We start from the raw sequence: 17,472 nt of genomic DNA, 5'->3' as shown, positions 1-17,472 counted from the left end.
AAGAGGGCATAAACGCACAGGCATGTAAAAAAAGCAGGGAGAGCGTTTTAGGAGGATAGATGACCGTCCTCTTTGTGCCAGTGCCAAAATCGCTCTCCCAACTCTGAAATCCAAACCCTGCAGTTCCACTCTGAAGTTCCTCCGCTGACACTGATTGGTCGATTTCTGAGCCAATGGACGTTTCGCATTTGCTCACATCACGTCCTTGTAAATGAGGGCGATGTGTAACACACACACACACACACACACACACACACACACACACACACACACACACTCTTCGGGGCAATTTTGAGCCTTAGATGATGGATTGATCACTTAAAGAGAACCTCCACCCATCAGCGCGCGCAAAAACATCATACCATCAACGCTCGTGCTAATTTAGATTTTTCTTCGTGGAAATAAATTATGTCTCATTCCAGAGGCGAGAACAGACCCGCAGCGGTGTGCAAATATTTTCAGGGAAGTCTTTGATCTGCAAGTTTTCAACATGAAATATCTCTGCTGCTCCGCCAAAAAATGCAAAAATCAAATCGGAAAAACAGGCCACGCAGATACATGAAATAATAAGATACGGGATAATAAGCATTTAATAATCAACTGTTCAAACAATACACGCACAATCACACAACCCAGGAGAGCCTCTATTAGCTGCAGCTCATCCTGTTTTTGATGGGCAGTGATTCGTGTTAAATGAGCGGATATTCCTGCTAGATTTGCCCCCAAAATAGAACCTGTTTTAGTATTTTAGGATACAGCAGAAATCCTTATTTCTTCCGGAGCAGAGGGGGGGCCACTTTATAATGACTGTTAGAACTTCCCTTTTTCAATATTTGCGCAACTTTATCTCGACCTGCAAGTTGCACGCTGACGCAAATCCGTCCCCATGCTCATAATAAACAGAGGAAACCGATTCCCCCTCCAAAGCGAAAACACAATTAACTTCAGAGGCGATACCTCATCCGCAAGGCCCCTCAAGATTCACACGTTGGGTCGTGGCCAATAGGAGTTTATGATCGAGAGTCATTTTAAATTAAAAAAAAAAAAAAAGAAGAAGAAGCTTTTTTCCATGCAGCGTTAATTAATTTGATTAAACTGGCCGGAAACACGTTTTAAATATGTCGCATCTTTTATAATCGCGTCTGCGCGTGTAAGCTCGTGCACTTTCAATTCTTTTTTAAATGTCAATTAAAATGAACTCCTGCTGTCGTACCCTCATGCTGTTTGGACCCCCCCCCCCCCCCCCCCCCCCCTTACCCAAACCTCTCCGATCGCATGTCCCTGTTGTGTGCGTGGAAACAATGGCCTCTGAGGCCCGCGTTCATTTGGTCTTGATTCATGCGCGCGGAAGGGCCGATGACCCTGACTGCCTCTATCATGCTGTTTTCGAGTGACACTTTTCCGGGTTAAAATTAGAAATGAGGGTTTTTTTAACGTTTGCCCTCCATCATGCAGTCAAAACAATCCAGGGAAGAGGATGTAGCAGACGCTGCACGCCTCGAGTTATTTCAGGTGCTGATGAGCTTTTCAGTGGGAAGCATTAAAAAAAACCCCAGCAGGCCTCAGATCAGCTTTTACACACAGGCACCGTAACAGGACCGTGACAAGCTGCAGAGAAAGCGGGGACACCGGATAAATTTAGCCTTTTTTTTTTTTTTCCTCTCTCAGCTCCAGCGTGATATAAGTTGAGCTGCTGTTTGCAATCATAAAGCAAAGAAAATATTTTTTATTTTCTTTTTTGAAAATCTAAATTGTGTGTTTTTGCCTTGTTCATCTGGTCAAAGAAGGATAGAAAATTGTACTAACTGTGTTTGACGTTAGAAAGAAAGAAACGTCCTGCACCTCTTCATTTACTTCAGCGTCTGGTTGATTTAAAAGTGATAAAAAGAGATAAAAAAAAAAAAAAAGTTGCATGCATGCAAACATTCTGCAGAGTCTGCTTGTGATTCTGAATGTACACACACACACACACACACACACACACACACACACACACACACACACACACACACACACACACACACAACAATATAAGATGTGGATAAATTGTGAGATTTCATGTTACGGCACAAACTTTATCCTGACATAAATGGAACAAACGTTGACTTGTTTCCTGCTGCAAATGGTGCAATTTCTCTACTTTATAATCCACACTAAAATTAAAATAATTACCAAGTGGCTGAAATTTAACACCCAGAAAAGTCTTTACACGCAGAAAGAAAACGAGCTGGAAGCATCTGCAGCTCGGACACATGATCTCTCTTTCAGGGCAGAGCGAAGTGAAGACTGCAGACGCATGAGGATGAAGAATTGTGCTCATGAAAAACATCAGAATTCGCAGCAGCGACTTTAAGCGCTGATCCTGTGGTCTGATCACACTGTTTGATGCAGTTATTGTTTTATTGGTCGAATGCATTCTCCTTTCCTTGTTTTATGTTGTGTGTGTGTGTGTTTTAATGCACTCCACTTGAATTTTATGGACGCTCCTGAGAGGAGAGACACATTTCATGGCATCAGAACCAAAGTGTCGTTTTCTAATGCACTTAATGATGAACCTGAAACTTGCGTCTGACTTCCCTTCGATGCAGACTGTGGAAGTTCAAGTCTGAGAAGTCTAAAAAGCACACATTTGATCCACAAATCACCAGTAAAATCTGAAATATGACTTTTTCAGCCGGAGCCCTGCTGGATACTATTATTCACCTTTATTTCCCTTTTCCAAGCCGGCCCTCTGCGGAGCTGTATAAATGATGGCAGGTGGGATTACTGCCAGTGCCAGTGACTCCTGTCTCTGCTTTAAGAACTGTGCGTACTCCAGACTTGAATCTGTCTTCAGCAACAGAAAATTCACAACATTCACCCTAAAACAGTCTGACTCTCTTCTTCTGAAGTAGCTTGGAAACAGAATATTGTCATAATAAATTGTTAGTCACCTCATAGTCTTTTATGACTGTGTTTTTCCAGTATTATTGTCCCTTCATGCACAAGCACGTTCACGCACTACAATTCAGCAGTGGAAAGTACATTTATTTGACAGATACGGTTACCAGTTACTTTTCGGATTAAGATTTTCCAAAAAACCCCCCATAAGTGTATAAATTACATTGATAAAAGTTAAATCATTTCCGCATTTTCTGGTATGGTTCTATTTAAATTGCAGTTTTTGGCCCAAACAGGTAAAATAGCCCAATATTTCACAGATAAATGAAAAGATTAATACAAGCAGAACATTGTTTTTTCTTCTTCTTCCACATTTAATCAACCTGTTTGTGCTGTGGCCTGCTGGAGAGGCCTCACGCCTATTGTTGGGAACCACTGCACTAAAGTAAAAGTGGTTAAAAGCAGCTGCACCTCAACAAGCTACAACAGCACAATGCTGCTTATGCACTGAGCAGTCAGTATCAGCGATCTACTAACGTCACATGTGACAAAGGGGAATTTTTCTGCAGAACGGGCACTTTTACTTTGATTCTTGAAGCATATTTTGGTGATAACCCTTCTCTACTTTTAAATGCGTAAATGCTTTTACTTGTAATGGATTAGTTTTGAGTTGTACTGTACTTAAAATCTAGAACAATCTAAAGGCTAATTCATATTTGTGGACATTTTTTTGTGACAGAGATGCAGTGATCATTCTCCATTCATAGCAAACAGCTTCCTCCTTGTTAAAACATGATGAAAACGGATAAAATGACTGATCGGTTAACTAATCACCTCAGAGCAAACCGAACAGCCTGGACCCTCTGCAGTAATCAAAGCTTAAACAAACAGCTTGGAAATGAAAAGTCAAAGCATTTATGAGTCACACACGGATGAAAACAAAGCCGTGCTGCTGTGCACTGTTGACTACCTGAAGTTTAAAGCGTCTGACCGAGCCTATTGTTGTCGCCTGATTGCTCGCTGTGTGTTTTTCAGGAAGCCTTATCAGGCGGAGGAGAACTGAGGAGCACCTCGGACTGTAGCTCCGCTGGATCAGAGGCTGCAGGACAGAATTAAATGATTTCCATTATTACACTGAGAATTATTGCTCCCCCTCTGTAAGACTCCAGCTCGAAGCCAAGATTACTATTTCTGGCAATGTTTGCCTCAGGAAGGAACTTTCGCAGATTTAATGGGACCTGGGCCATTGTACACAGCCTTCTGTATGGCACTCTGCCATCATTTCCACAGAGAGGGGAGGGAGGGCAAGAACCAACTGAGGGATGCTGTCTAAAGTCGATTCAAAACAAGACTGTCTTGTTTATGTGATCCTCAACACAGTCAACATATTTCTCTCTCTGAGGGGGAGATGAGCTGATTTTTAATTTGCATGTCAGAGGTCAATGGTCAAAGTCTGACTGTGACTGCACGCTCCTGTGATCTGTCTTGTTCTTCTTTGTGTATTTCTTAGGAAAAACATGGCTGACCATGAGCTCTTAGCGGTAAAATATACATCAAATTACAAAGATCTTTGTTCTGTTGAGCATTATTCTGCACTGAGGTGGAATTCATATATTTTACTGGAGTGAAAGCAGCAAAAACCACAATGTACAAATACTCTGTGACAAGTAAAAGTACACAAGTATTGTCAGCAAAATGTATCAAAAACATAAGTACCCATTATTAGCAAAATGTTAGCATTTTACTGTTATAGTGGAGCTAATTTTTGATACTTCAAAGGTCGATACGCTTAGTTTAAGCTGTAAAAATGCATCATTCTTTATGTTTCAATTGAAATGAAGTTTTTCACTGCAGGGGCACAGAGATGGACAAACTGGTAAGAAAGTATTTTAGCAAAATAAATACAAATTAATGCGATATTAAAGAAATTGGAGAGGTGATATGAAAAAAGTTTTTTTTAAAAAAAAGAGTCAAATCTCTATGCACAAAGTGACTAAAGCTTTAAGATTGTCTACTGAAATAGTGGAGTAAAAAAATACAATATTTCCCTCTGAAGTAGAATAAAGTACCATATGAAAGTAGTACTCAGGTAAAGAACACATACTGAAAACTCTGTATCTTTTTTTCAAGCGTATACATATTAAAAGCATATTTTTTCCAAAGCGTAAGTGGAGTTCAGCAGAACGCTGATTATTCCCAGAAAACATTCAAAGAGGAGATGAAGACATTAAATGTACAAGCGGCTCCCCCCGGTGACAAAATGTTCCTGCGCCTGCGTATTTTTACAACTGCAGTTTTCACTTTGAAACAAACTACAAATAAAACTGCAACATAAAAGCAAAGATAAATAATAGTGTAAGCAGAGAGATGGACACAGTCTGGCTTCTGCTTCCTAAATGTGAAACTATGAGGGCATAAAATCACAATCCTAATTAATTAATTAATTAATTATCTTCAGCAAAATGTATTTCAAGTAACAAAAGTACTCACTCTGTGGACAAATACATACAATACTGGTGCTGTAATGCTGATGCATTGAGTAGCATTTACAGTTATAGCTTGTCAACATGGAACTACTTTTTACTACTTTCTGTATTTTAGTCCGGTGGTTCCCAACCGAGGGGTCAGGCCCCTCCTAAGAGTCACCAAATAAATCTGCAGGGTCGTGAGATGATTTATGTGAGAACAAAAACTAGAAGTTCTGCTGAATTTCTCTTCATTTTCTGGACTCTTCTCGAATCTTTTTATGTTAAATATTGGGTGATTTTTGGACAGTTTTTCGAATGAAGCCATCTTTCTTTCCGGAAAGCTAAACTCTATACGCGTTGTTTAATGTAAACTCTTAATATGTGAAAAGCAGCCAACAACTACAGCTGTCAAATAAATGAGTTGGACTAAAAAGTGGCATAAATTAGAAATGCTCTAAGTGCAAGTACTTCATAGCTGTACTTCTTTTATTTTGGTATGCAGTCGATGCTGCTGGCAGGAAAAATACTTGAACTACAAACATGACCTTCAAATGGACTCTCGAGGAAAACCACATAAATTCCACAGTTTGAACACAGTTAGTTCATTTTTATTGAAATTATTTGGAGTTGAATGGCGTTTTTTACACAAACATAAGAGATGATTTATAAACTCTGAGTGATAAATTATTTAATTTCTACCCAAATGCCAAAACTTTTCTTTAACCCCACTTCAAAATAAGGTCCAACATTGCAGTTCAACCTACTTAAAATGACTCCAGTGACTCAGATGATGCGAGTGAGGAGGACAAACCCATCACAGCCTCATTTCCTTTTGTGGTAGCAGTTTTTTTTTTTACTCTTTGCTCTGCACAGTCAGGGTTTTAAACATTAAGTGGTCATTAGCTGGACATTGGAGTGGTAGACTAATCACACTCACCCGAGCCTGCCCTCTGCTGTAAACAACTTAAAGGAGCTGCTTTAATGGAAGCTTTTAAATATGATGGTGACTCAGTGCCTTTGAGCAAAACCATCTGTTTACATTAAAACAGATTAAAGTCGCCTCTTGCGCGGCAGATTCAGGGCCCCCGTCTACAGCTCCAGTGTGTAAATGTACACACGGTTAAATCACATACTGTAAGCTAAATACTGCAGCAGGAGAGACTAATGGAAACACAAAAGGTCATAATAACAAACCATTAGGCCTTCTGCTGCTTCTCCAGCCGGGTGGCAAGCTGCCACGAAGAGCACAAACCACTGCAAAAAAATATATCCAAACATAAAGACATTTATGTCAGATGTGTTTGAAATATCTTTTTTTAATTGAGCGAAAAAGTGAGCGCGTTTCTTCCACTTATCACCACTTTTTTTTTTTTTTGCAGAGTTTGCAGTCATTTAACAAGCAGAGAAGAGAGCATTATTAGTTTAAACTGCATTTCAGCTCTTGTTCTGCACTGAACATCTGGTTTAAAAAATACCAAAAGGAGCGTGCTTGCAGATTTGAAAACGGCCTGAGAGGTTTCAGGAGATGCGTTCAGGTCAGCATGTTCACGGCAGGCTGATGCAGAGCAGAGCATCTCGGCCTGCAGCTTTGATAGTTCACATCTCGGTCAAATCAATCCACGGCTGTTTAACTGCAGCGGTGGAAAAACACAATTCATCAGCGGAGAGGCTCCAAACAGCTGCAAGTCTGAAGGTGCAAAGCAGAGGAAATCTCCAAAAAACATGACCGTGTTAAGAAAGTGGATACAAATGTGCAGATTACAGTAAATTAATAAATGTTGAAAAAAATACCTTTGTGCACAGAGATTCCTGCAAAGAAATGATAAAAAATAAAAATCTATCTATCTATCTATCTATCTATCTATCTATCTATCTATCTATCTATCTATCTATCTATCTATCTATCTATCTATCTATCTATCTCACAGGCTTATTTTTGCTGCACTTGAGTTTGTCTCAGGGGAGGACGGACCACTTTGGGACAAATTTGTCCAGAAAACAGCTACTGGAAATGTTTTTCCGCTCAGTCCCAGGAGTGCCTTCTGCTCTGCTTTGGCTTATTTTATTTTATTTTATTTTATGTCAGAGGCTGTAGCTCATGATCCAACTGCCTGCCTTATAAACACGTATCCCTGAAACGGCATTTGCTTCATGTCCATAAAACCGGTTCATCTTTTAAATTAAAATGAAGAAAACTAATTTTTATATGGGTCTGTGTTAATCGACCTGATCATGCGGTTATAGAGACTTTGTCCTATTAGTCTGAACTGCAATGCTCCTTTAGTTTAATATAGAGTGGTCAACCTTGAGTAGTTTGTCTCAACATATTTCATGTTTCCTTGTTGTTTTGACTGTAACATATTAATAATATCCATTATGTATATTTACAGAGTCATTCGGCAGTATGACCATAGTATTACTGTAGACAACATAATATGAGAACCAAAACCAGCCACACACACACACACACACACACACACACACACACACACACACACACACACACACACACAATGCAGACCTGACTGTCATTTTGTAGCTGAATGCTGCCATCTAGTGGCCAAAGTGTGTTTTACTCTGTGTGTGTGTGTGTGTGTGTGTGTGTGTGTGTGTGTGTGTGTGTGTGTGTGTGTGTGTGTGTGTGTGTGTGTGTGTGTGTGTGCCCATATATTACTGTTGTCGGGACATAAATCTGTTTGCACACTCACATAGCAGGGATTCGCTGTGTTTAGGGTGAAGACTGGGGTTAAGGTTAGGCTAAGTCTCCAGGAAATGAATGTAAGTCTATGTGATGTCCTCAAAAGTGAAGAAAGTGTGTGTGTGTGTGTGTGTGTGTGTGTGTGTGTGTGTGTGTGTGTGTGTGTGTGTGTGTGTGTGTGTGTTTCTGACATAGGCTACTTTCGTGAACAAATTTCAGAATAAAGCTCAGTTAATTGGGGATGGCTTGTCCAATTGTCCAGCTGATTTTCAGGAGTACACCGGTTGATTTTGGACTGAGAGATAAGTAAAGTAAGACAAAAAATAAAACAAAATACAGCAAAAATAGGTAAATAAATAAATAAATTAACCAGAATCCACAATGGTTCTCCTTTATACAGCCCACTAACCATTGAATTAAACACCTACATTACATGTTTAAGATTCTGTACTCAGGCCCATCAAGTAAAAATATGTATCAGTAAATGTGCAATGACAAGCTCACCATCAGTGAGAACAGATAGTTCATTAACATACAGTAAATCAAAGCATGTTTGCTCAATTAACACCTTTCCCCTCATCCTGCTCCTGTTCCTGGACGGGGTCATGTGTGCAGATCTCGGGGGACTCCTGGGTTTAACCTTCGACCTCCAGGAAAGCATGACACCGGTCTTTAGGGAGGAAGTCGGGCTGATTCAGGAAGTGAAGGCAGGTGTCAGCTGCTGGTGTGGGGCCTGCTGACACTGGAGCCCAGACTGGCTGTTCACTTCACTGAGCTGCTGTTTTCTGACCTTCAAAGTCCGACTTTTGTCACATTTTCATCACAGTTTCGTCTGAATTTTCACTTTGTCAGAGCCAGAGTGGCTGTAAGGACAAGCAGTGTTGTTTCAAGTTAAAGGTTTTGTGTATTTAAAGTATATGCATTTAAAAAAACATTTTATCGTGTTCATTATAGGAGCATATAACATTATGGATTAATTTTATAGAATATTAAATGTCATAAAATGGTAAAAATGAACATCACAAGCTCTGAGAGCCCGTGATGATGCCTTCAAATATCTTGTTTTGCACAACCGCCAGTCCACAACCCAAAGATATTCACTGAAAAGCAGCAAATCTGAGCAGCTGGAAACAGAATATTGGTCTTAATTGCTTGCAGTAAAAACTGTGAAGACGACTGATCCATCCATCGACAAGTTGTTTCAGCTCTAAACACAATATTGTACCAACTCAATCATGCAGCACAAACATGTTCTGAGACTTTGCAGGTTGTTTCAGAAGTGTATTTTTAAAAAAACAATATTTTTTGTCATTACAGAACATCCACTGAGTGCAGGTCAACAAAGGTCTGAGTAAAAGTTTCATTACACCGTTCATTTCCCTTTTTATTCTGACTGTACGTCACAGCCAACGCCTGAAACTACGAGACAGAAAAGGAGAAGCAGGATTTACAATAAGAAGTGTGAATCTCTGGATGCAGGAGCTCTGACTTTTTCAGACACGTGCTTCTGTACAAACAGATCCACAGACTCAGAGAGCAAATAAAGAGAAGTGTTTGAAAACCGCTTGTTTGTGATTGTGTTTCCGCCTAAAAAGTCAGATTAAGGAAAATGTTGAACTCCAGTCACACGTTCAGAAGGCGGCGATCTCACACACACACACACACACACACACACACACACACACACACACACACACACACACACACACACACACACACTGACACTCTTTGGCACAATCATACTGCAACATTTACAAAATAAAACCCCATTCTTAAAACAGATCACGAGCCTGTAGGTTTGCATACACGACCGTCTGAACAACATTAAAATCATGAGCAGAGACAAAGTGACAACAGTCCATCCATTTAAGAAAATCTGCATAAATCCTCAAAAGGATGTACATTTTCATCTTCTTTGACAGTAAAACAGGTGTTTCAGTGATTTAGCACTAAGTTCAAGTTTCTGTTGAAAGGATAAAAAGAGAGTCAGGAGCAAACACTGGCTTTAAATGATTATTTTTTTGTTTCTGAACTGAGTGAATCCCTGTTTTGTTTTATAAAAGCTCCTTCAGACTTCCCTCTCTACCAGCTGTTTCTCTCAGGGAATAGGTGGACAATTGGGGACTTATTTGCTTCCTTATAATTAAATTCTACTCGTTCATTTTCCCAAATTGTCGAACTACTCCTTTAACAGTGCTTGCACACTCCTGCATCTTTCAAGACTGTGCGGTCAGTTAAAATCTGAGGTGTGAACAAAAACAACACTTTAAAAGAGACTGTCGGTGGCAGCTTACGTAAAAGGTGCAGCGTCTCTGACGGACAGTCCACTTTTCTGGGACTTTTAGCTCTCGTCATCAGCCTGCACGCTGCCGTCGGCCAGCAGTCTCTCTCTTTCTCCCGGGCTGCTCTCGTCCTCCGTGTTCACCATCGAGGCGCAGCACGGTATCCTGGCCAGCAGGGGGCGGTGCAGTCCATTGTAGAGCCCTGTACCCACCAGAAGGACCAGGAAGCCCAGCACCTGCAGGCCGTGAAACTGCTCCCAGCCCAGCCCCAGGCTCACCACCCAGATGACCAGCGTGCGCAGGCTGTCCAGCACCATGCGGGTGGTGGCGCTGATCTCTTTGGTGACGCTGATGCCGGCAAAGTTGAAGAAGGCGATGCTGACGGTGTTGCCCAGCAGAGCCAGCAGGATGAGGGGCTGGTGGCCGATCTGACAGAAGGCGTCCAGCGCATCCTCCAGGACGTGGCGAGGGTTGTCGCTGAAGCTGCCCACGTGGATGAAATACATCGGGATGAGGAGCAGCGACAGGACAAAGAACCCGAAGAAACCTGGAAACAGAGAGCAGAATTCAATGACCTACAGCAGCGACTCCTGACCGAGTGAGCTTCTCAACCAAACAGCGATTCACCTTGTGGATTTCACTAACTCTCTGAGTCCTGAAGCAGCAGATTCACAGGACTGAAGCAAAGATCAGATCAAAGTTCTTCTTCTTAGCGATCAAGCAGACCCTCATATTTATTTTTACACCTCTTGTTCGGGTCTCAACCCAGGTTGAGAACCGCTGATCAATAATTAAAGGCAATAACATGATAGAAATGGCAGACAGTCGAATGTATTTGTCATTGTCACTCTGACTTAAAGCTGCACCGACAACACTGACACATTATTACCATTGAAGTTGTGCAAGCAGAAATCAGTCCATTTACACATCAAGCAGTTAGTTTGTGCTTCTGGCCCCTTTTTGAATGCAGCTCTACTTTGGTCACATTTACAAGCTTTGTCGATCTGCCGCTTGGTGCCGAGCATTTAGCTACAGTTGGTTTTAAGAGCTTTTTCATTAAAATCATCCCCTGAGTGTTGAGACTTAACCATAACAGTACAAACAATGGGCTGAAACATGCTGGAAAGCCTAGTGGAGCTGAAGGGAAATGCAGATTTAAACAATTTGAGTGCTAAGTTTTAATAATCTGACCAAACTCTTCACAATGATCAAATACGACTCTCTAATGCCATATTGTTTCCAGCTGTAAGTGTTGGAAAACAATGGGAAAACTGCTCTAACTGTTGTTGTTCTTTGACATTTGACCTTTGCCTTCCTCATTATTTACTTCTTTTAACATTGACTTTTGTGTGTTTGTGTGCTGACGGGCCACAAATCCAACCTCCAAAGGTTCATCACCAATACCAATACAATTTTAGGTCAAAACTCTGCACACGTTACATGAAACTGCAGCTGAACAGTGGCTGCTGTTGTACCTTCAGTGCCAACAGCCCGAAGAGGATGGACGTCATGTTTGTAGACAAACTTTTCCTCCAGGACCATCTGCACTGAAACGATGACCTGAGCCATGATGATCAGGAGGTCTCCTGCAGGACAGAGGAGAGCAGCGGTGTTTCATTTATTCCTTTTTTAATGCAGTTTCATCTTGTACCGAGGCTGCAGTTAATGCTGCAGTCCTGCAACACCATGTTCTGGATAAGGCACACAATCAGCGAAGTCCACCTTACCTGTGATGACGTCGCTGAGTTTGTGCTTGTCGTCGTGGTGTCCGCTGAAGAAGTCGGCGAGGCCCACAATCACCAGGCCCAGGATGGTGGTGAGGATGCCGACCCACTGACTGGGCACCAGGCGTCGCCCCAGGAACGCCACGGAGAGCAGGCCGGTGAAGATGATGACGGCTCCACGCAGCATCTGGAAGCTGGAGGCGCTGGTCATGTTGAGAGCTGGAGACAGACGAACAAGAAGTTCATTTTGTATATTCATCATTCAGAAATGATTCCTTCCTTTCATGCTGCCGAAAGAAGCTGAAAGGCTGCATAACACTGAGAAAAACAGTGTTATCTCTGACTTCATTATCTCTTTTCCTGATGAAAGGACTCTTTAAACAGAAGATAATCTATTCTGTTCAGCTGCACCAGTGAAGTTTAGTCATTACATTTGACCTTTGAGGGGCAGAACAGATCAAAACATTAGCTTTCGAAAAGCTCACATCGACCAGAAACAGCACAAAAACAACAAGCGATGTTTCCTTCCTGCTCAGATTTCTGAGCGCCAGGCAGGTAAAGGCCAAAGGTCACTTACCGACATACATGATGGAGGTGGCCATCATGTCACACATGGCGGGTGGGAAGAAGAGGAGAGGGTTGAAGCTCTGGCCTGGGTTCATCTTGGGCTGTGGGCTTCGTCTGTCATGGCAAAGTAAGATGTAGAAGACTGCAAGACAGCTTAACTCACCCAGAAACATACCCACCGCCTGGACAGGCGGAGCGGGAGGAACACAAAGACATGGACAGACAGAGAGAGAGGAGACATAATTACAACAATGTCATTTACCTTTTGACTCAACAGCAGATGAGAAAACAATTTAGTAATTTAACAAGTCATTTCAGATGCATCGCCTCATTTTCAAGAGCGTCCTCACACGTCAGCGGTGCTTATTTATGAAAGTCATGTCATGATTGGATGTCCACCTGACTGTCCACCTACATACCTGCCGACCACCCGCATTCTGCCTGTGCTCTCGTTGCGCTTGACCGGAGTCGTCCACAAGGTGAGGCAGGTGTGTTGCTAAAGCTATAGCGAGCTAGTCACACAAGAACGGCAGAGAAAGTGCTGCCAAAACTTCCCGATGCTAACATGCTAGCTTGACAGCTGCGAGCAACAAATTCGCTCGACGGCTTTTTTGCTCGTGTCTATGTGACTGAGGCATTTTGCAGGTTTCTCTACTTGCAGCTACAGCACAACTACGTTAAAATCTGCAAAATCTTGATTTAAATTAGAAACTGTCTGATGAACGACAAAGTCAGTATTTGGTAACCGACAGTATTTGAAGACTGGGCTCCAGACATATTTGGGTCAGTACCGAGAATTGAGATTCAAGTGTTATACAGTACAGTCAACTTGCACTTTACCTGTACAAAAGGGTGAGAGAAAGCATGTTCTGGGTCGTCATTGCAGCCCTTCGCCGTGAACACGTCAGCCCATCTGTTACACAAGAAAACATTATTACAACTTACACGTGAGCAGTTTCTTCCTCATACTGTACAGTCATAAGACTTAATGAGGCGACATCTATGAGGTAAATGAGTAATTGGGAGCACACTGCTCATTGTCTTTCACAGTCAGGGAAAAAAATGTGAGCGTCCTGTCTGCATGTAAAAATGCAAGATGAGGGAATGTGGTCCGTGAAGGTGATGACACAGCAGTTCCTTCAAATGCAAGCCTCTCCTGTTTATTTCACTGTTTGGGATTAAATATCCTCACACGGGGCATGTCTGCTGATGAAAGGAAAGAGGGAAATTGCACCCAAACTGTCCACCTACACGCTGTAACTGATCTCAGCTTTAAAACCGGTGAGGCAGCGCTGTGGTGAAACTTAACCTGTTAGTTGCTTTATTCTTCTTCATGACACAGCCTGTTTTCTTCTGACATGTCAGCACGACACAACGTTCAGCTGACAAAACCCACAAAATGACAGAGACGTGTGCGTCAGGCAGGAGACAGCTGACATTACAGATTATTGGAGAAGCAGTAAAAAAAAGGGAAAAGCTCGACTTCTGAAACCTCTTCCTGTCGTGACAATAACGGAGGAGGACTCGAACACGTTTGAGCCGAATCAGTTAGTCATAATTCTCTATTAAGAGAAAATACCAACTGTTTTGTGGTTCTAGCTTCCAAATGTGAGGATTTTTACACCTTTACATAACTGTAACTTGATTTTTTTTAAATTTTGAACTGTTGGTCAATCGATTTAAAGCAATTTAAAGATGTTAAATGGCATTTTTCACCATTTTCATTTGTTTTAAAGACCAAAGCGTTTATCACAATCTGCTCTTTAGAGCCCTGAAAAACCTGAGGAGCCGTTTCAAGACTGAACTGATTATCAGATGAGTTGATTCATCACTTTTCAATGGAAGATGATAAACGTTCACTGTTTCCTGCCTCTCAGACTGAGGATTTGCTGCTTTTCTCTGTTTTAAGACATTGTAAATTAAAATGTCTTTGGATTTTGGACTATTGATTAGACAAAACAAGCCATCTGAGGAGCTCTTTTTGTGGTCTGTGAGGATGGGACATGGCAAACACTGGCAATGGAAGTTGTGGTAAATTGCAGCCCTGAAATATCTACTAACTAAGCACGCCTGCTAGCTGTTTACCTGAGACCTACAGAGAGGATGGACTAGATAATGACATTATACAGTGACTGAGTTTAACCTTATATCTGTTTGTAGAGTCTCGCCCATTAAAAGTTGCTTCCTGTCAGCACTCTTATCAAGTCTGTCAATAACACTGAAATGTGTGTCATCACACATAAATTAGGTGCGTATCGCCACTCATAACACAAACAGCTGGATAAGGATGTTTGAGCCGTTTTTGAAGCTAACAAGCTAATGAAGTGTTAGCTTGCTAGCTTGTTATTTAGCTAGCGAACGTTACCGGCGAGTAGATAAAGCAGCTGTAAGTGGACTAATTACATGCTAATAATATGAAACAAATACGTAATAAGCATCTTAGCTCGAGAAATTAGCTAAATAATTAGTTAATGAGCACTACAGTCACATTTTCTTTATTAAAACAATCGTCCAACTGTTGTAGCCCAGTGGTTTTCCCAAAGTGAAATTAACTATACCCCCATGACACCAGCAGAGAAACATAAATTAAGTCTACTCACTTTGCCGATAATGTGTTGATAGAGCCAGTTGTGAGCATAAGTCCCGCAAGGAACAGCTGATATTTCGTCCAAGCCATGCTGGACGCGTGAACGGGACAGACAAAGGGGGCACAGACGACCACCGAGTTGTGTTTTTGCTCTTGAACGCGCAGATTGTTATTCACAGACTCTCCTCTGCCTGTAAACGCCACATGACAGCGCGGAGTCAGCTGACTGCGGCGCACACAGCACGCTGCCTTCAGGTGCTGTCGGAAATAATACGATCGAGCGAGCCAAAAGACAGTAAATCAGTAAATCAGTAAATATTTTTAGCTGATTATTACTGTTATGGTTTTGGATTAGGACTAAGACCTCACTAGATCCTTATCCGGACCATAACCACATAAAATCCACACTATTAGAATCTATGTTTGTAACTGATGTTAAAAACTGCACTAGTAGTTATCCTTAACATCTGCAGTTTGATCAGAATGGAAGGTGTTTTGTCAGTGTTGTTGCAATGAAAATACTATTGTAGGTGTTATATGGTGTGTTTTATCAATGTTTTTTTTTTTATCTTCAATACAAATCAATAGTAATAATAATGATAACAGTGATAATAGTGCGCATGCGCCGACCGTGCATGCAGCCTGTTGCAGTCGCTCCTGTTTGTTTTCTTAGTTTTACAATTTTTTTTTGGCTAAAAAACAATTTCCCCTCAGGGATCAATAAGGGGATTCTGATTCTGATTCAAACTGTATCACTGTCTGCAGAAGAGACGAGTTTACGAGGGGTAAGTAAAGGCAGCATGACATGCATCATGGACAACCAGCAGGAGGAGTCAAAGACCAGCCAGAGCATCCTGGACGTGAAAGTGGGACCACAGTAAATTTTCCCCTCTGTGGCCTCACATTGCTTAAAATTAGAACATGCACTCCACTTTCCATGAGGATGCTCTCCATCGGAGCTTATGAGGGCAAATTCAGGCTTCTCAAAACCTGCAAATGAAAAGTGAAAGAAAACTGAGATTTCAAGTGAACGATGTGTGTTAACTTAATCCGTATGAGCCACATGAGATAAATGTTCCCATAAGAACATGAAAAAAAAGAGATACTAACATGAACTGCAGTTTTAAGATAGCTTTAATCCTCTGTGGCACTGCACACATCAAACTGGGAAATATCATGAGCTGTTCTCATTGTTTCACTCATCTGGTGTTACAGGTGCTAACAGGATTCTTGGTGACTTCGCAGGCTGTTGATGAGATGAAGGTGTCATGTGCTCAGTGACTCTTTGTTAGGTGTCTCCTCTCCCTGCAGACACTTAACATTAAGCTATCATAACTTGGACTTTCCCTTGTGACTACAGTTCCTGTGTGCTTGTCTCAAAGAATTGGGTCGCACTCGAAATGAAGATACCTTGAAATTAGACTCTTTCAAGTACTGGGTCATTTTACTGCAGCAGGACAGTGGTGACGCTTACATATGCAAAAAAAAAAAAAAAAAAAAGCCAGATATTTATATCAACACTTCAAAGGATGCAAAATATGAAATTAAACACATGACATCATCATTTTAAGTTCAAAGGGTCCCAGATATTGCAATTGGCATTACACACCACAATATGAAAGCATTTAGGTCTGCAGGGTTCATACTCATAATGAGCATGATGGATATCTGTACCAACTGATTTGGCAATCGATCCAATCATTGTCAAGACAGTTCAGTAAAAAACACAAATGTCAACCTGCTGGTGGTGCAGTCAGTCATCTTCTAGGGACCATGAATGTCTGTACAAGATTCATATCCACAGATGGGAGATATTTCAGTCTGGACCAAAGTGGTGGGTGGACCAGCCAACAGACCAACTGTCATCCTCAGTGGTTTATCTTCTTGGGAGCTTGAATGCAGACAGAAAGTTTCATGGAAATTTTGGCAGATTAGGAGCCATCATGAGCACAAAGTTGACATTTGACCTCTCTAGTTGAGAGGATTTTCTTCTAAAACTGTGTTTCGATCACTTGTGGAAGAAATAATCTTTGACTGAGGTAAAAGAGGCAAAACTTGCATTCAAAATCAACTTAAGTACAGAAATATTACCACCAAAGTACACTTTAAGTATAAAAAGCATTGGATTAGAATCATTGTTGCATTGATATGCACCCTACTTTCATGTTGCAGCTGGTAAAGGTGAGGCTGATTTCTTACTGCATATACAGTTGAGTAGCTTGTGAATTTCACCAATGGATCAATAGTCTTGTTTTTCCATAATAAT

General features: G+C 41.4%; 1 protein-coding gene across 1 annotated transcript; it reads right to left on the bottom strand.

Annotated features, from left to right (window-relative positions):
* Positions 1-10,082: 10,082 nt before the first annotated feature.
* On the bottom strand, positions 10,083-15,420 carry slc35f6 (solute carrier family 35 member F6). The gene is made up of 6 exons (XM_070986692.1): positions 15,220-15,420; positions 13,460-13,532; positions 12,630-12,801; positions 12,056-12,271; positions 11,804-11,914; positions 10,083-10,875 (listed from the first exon to the last, which is right to left on the bottom strand). The coding sequence occupies exons 1-6, from the start codon at positions 15,294-15,296 to the stop codon at positions 10,388-10,390; spliced, it is 1,137 nt and encodes a 378-aa protein (XP_070842793.1). The 5' UTR covers positions 15,297-15,420; the 3' UTR covers positions 10,083-10,387.
* Between the last annotated feature and the right edge of the window lie 2,052 nt (positions 15,421-17,472).

This window comes from Chaetodon trifascialis, chromosome 19, assembly GCF_039877785.1.
Source record: "Chaetodon trifascialis isolate fChaTrf1 chromosome 19, fChaTrf1.hap1, whole genome shotgun sequence".
Taxonomy (NCBI): Eukaryota; Metazoa; Chordata; class Actinopteri; order Chaetodontiformes; family Chaetodontidae; genus Chaetodon; species Chaetodon trifascialis.
The sequence above is the reverse complement of the archived record's forward strand: the minus strand, read 5'-3'. Positions and strand labels throughout refer to the sequence as shown.

Coding starts and splice junctions, on each gene's coding strand:
- slc35f6 (XM_070986692.1), bottom strand. CDS start 15,296: ATGGCTTGGACGAAATATCAGCTGTTCCTTGCGGGACTTATGCTCACA. Junction 13,533..15,219: donor ATCAACACATTATCGGCAAA/GTGAGTAGACTT, acceptor CTTGTGTAACAG/ATGGGCTGACGTGTTCACGG. Junction 11,915..12,055: donor ACTCAGCGACGTCATCACAG/GTAAGGTGGACT, acceptor TCTGTCCTGCAG/GAGACCTCCTGATCATCATG.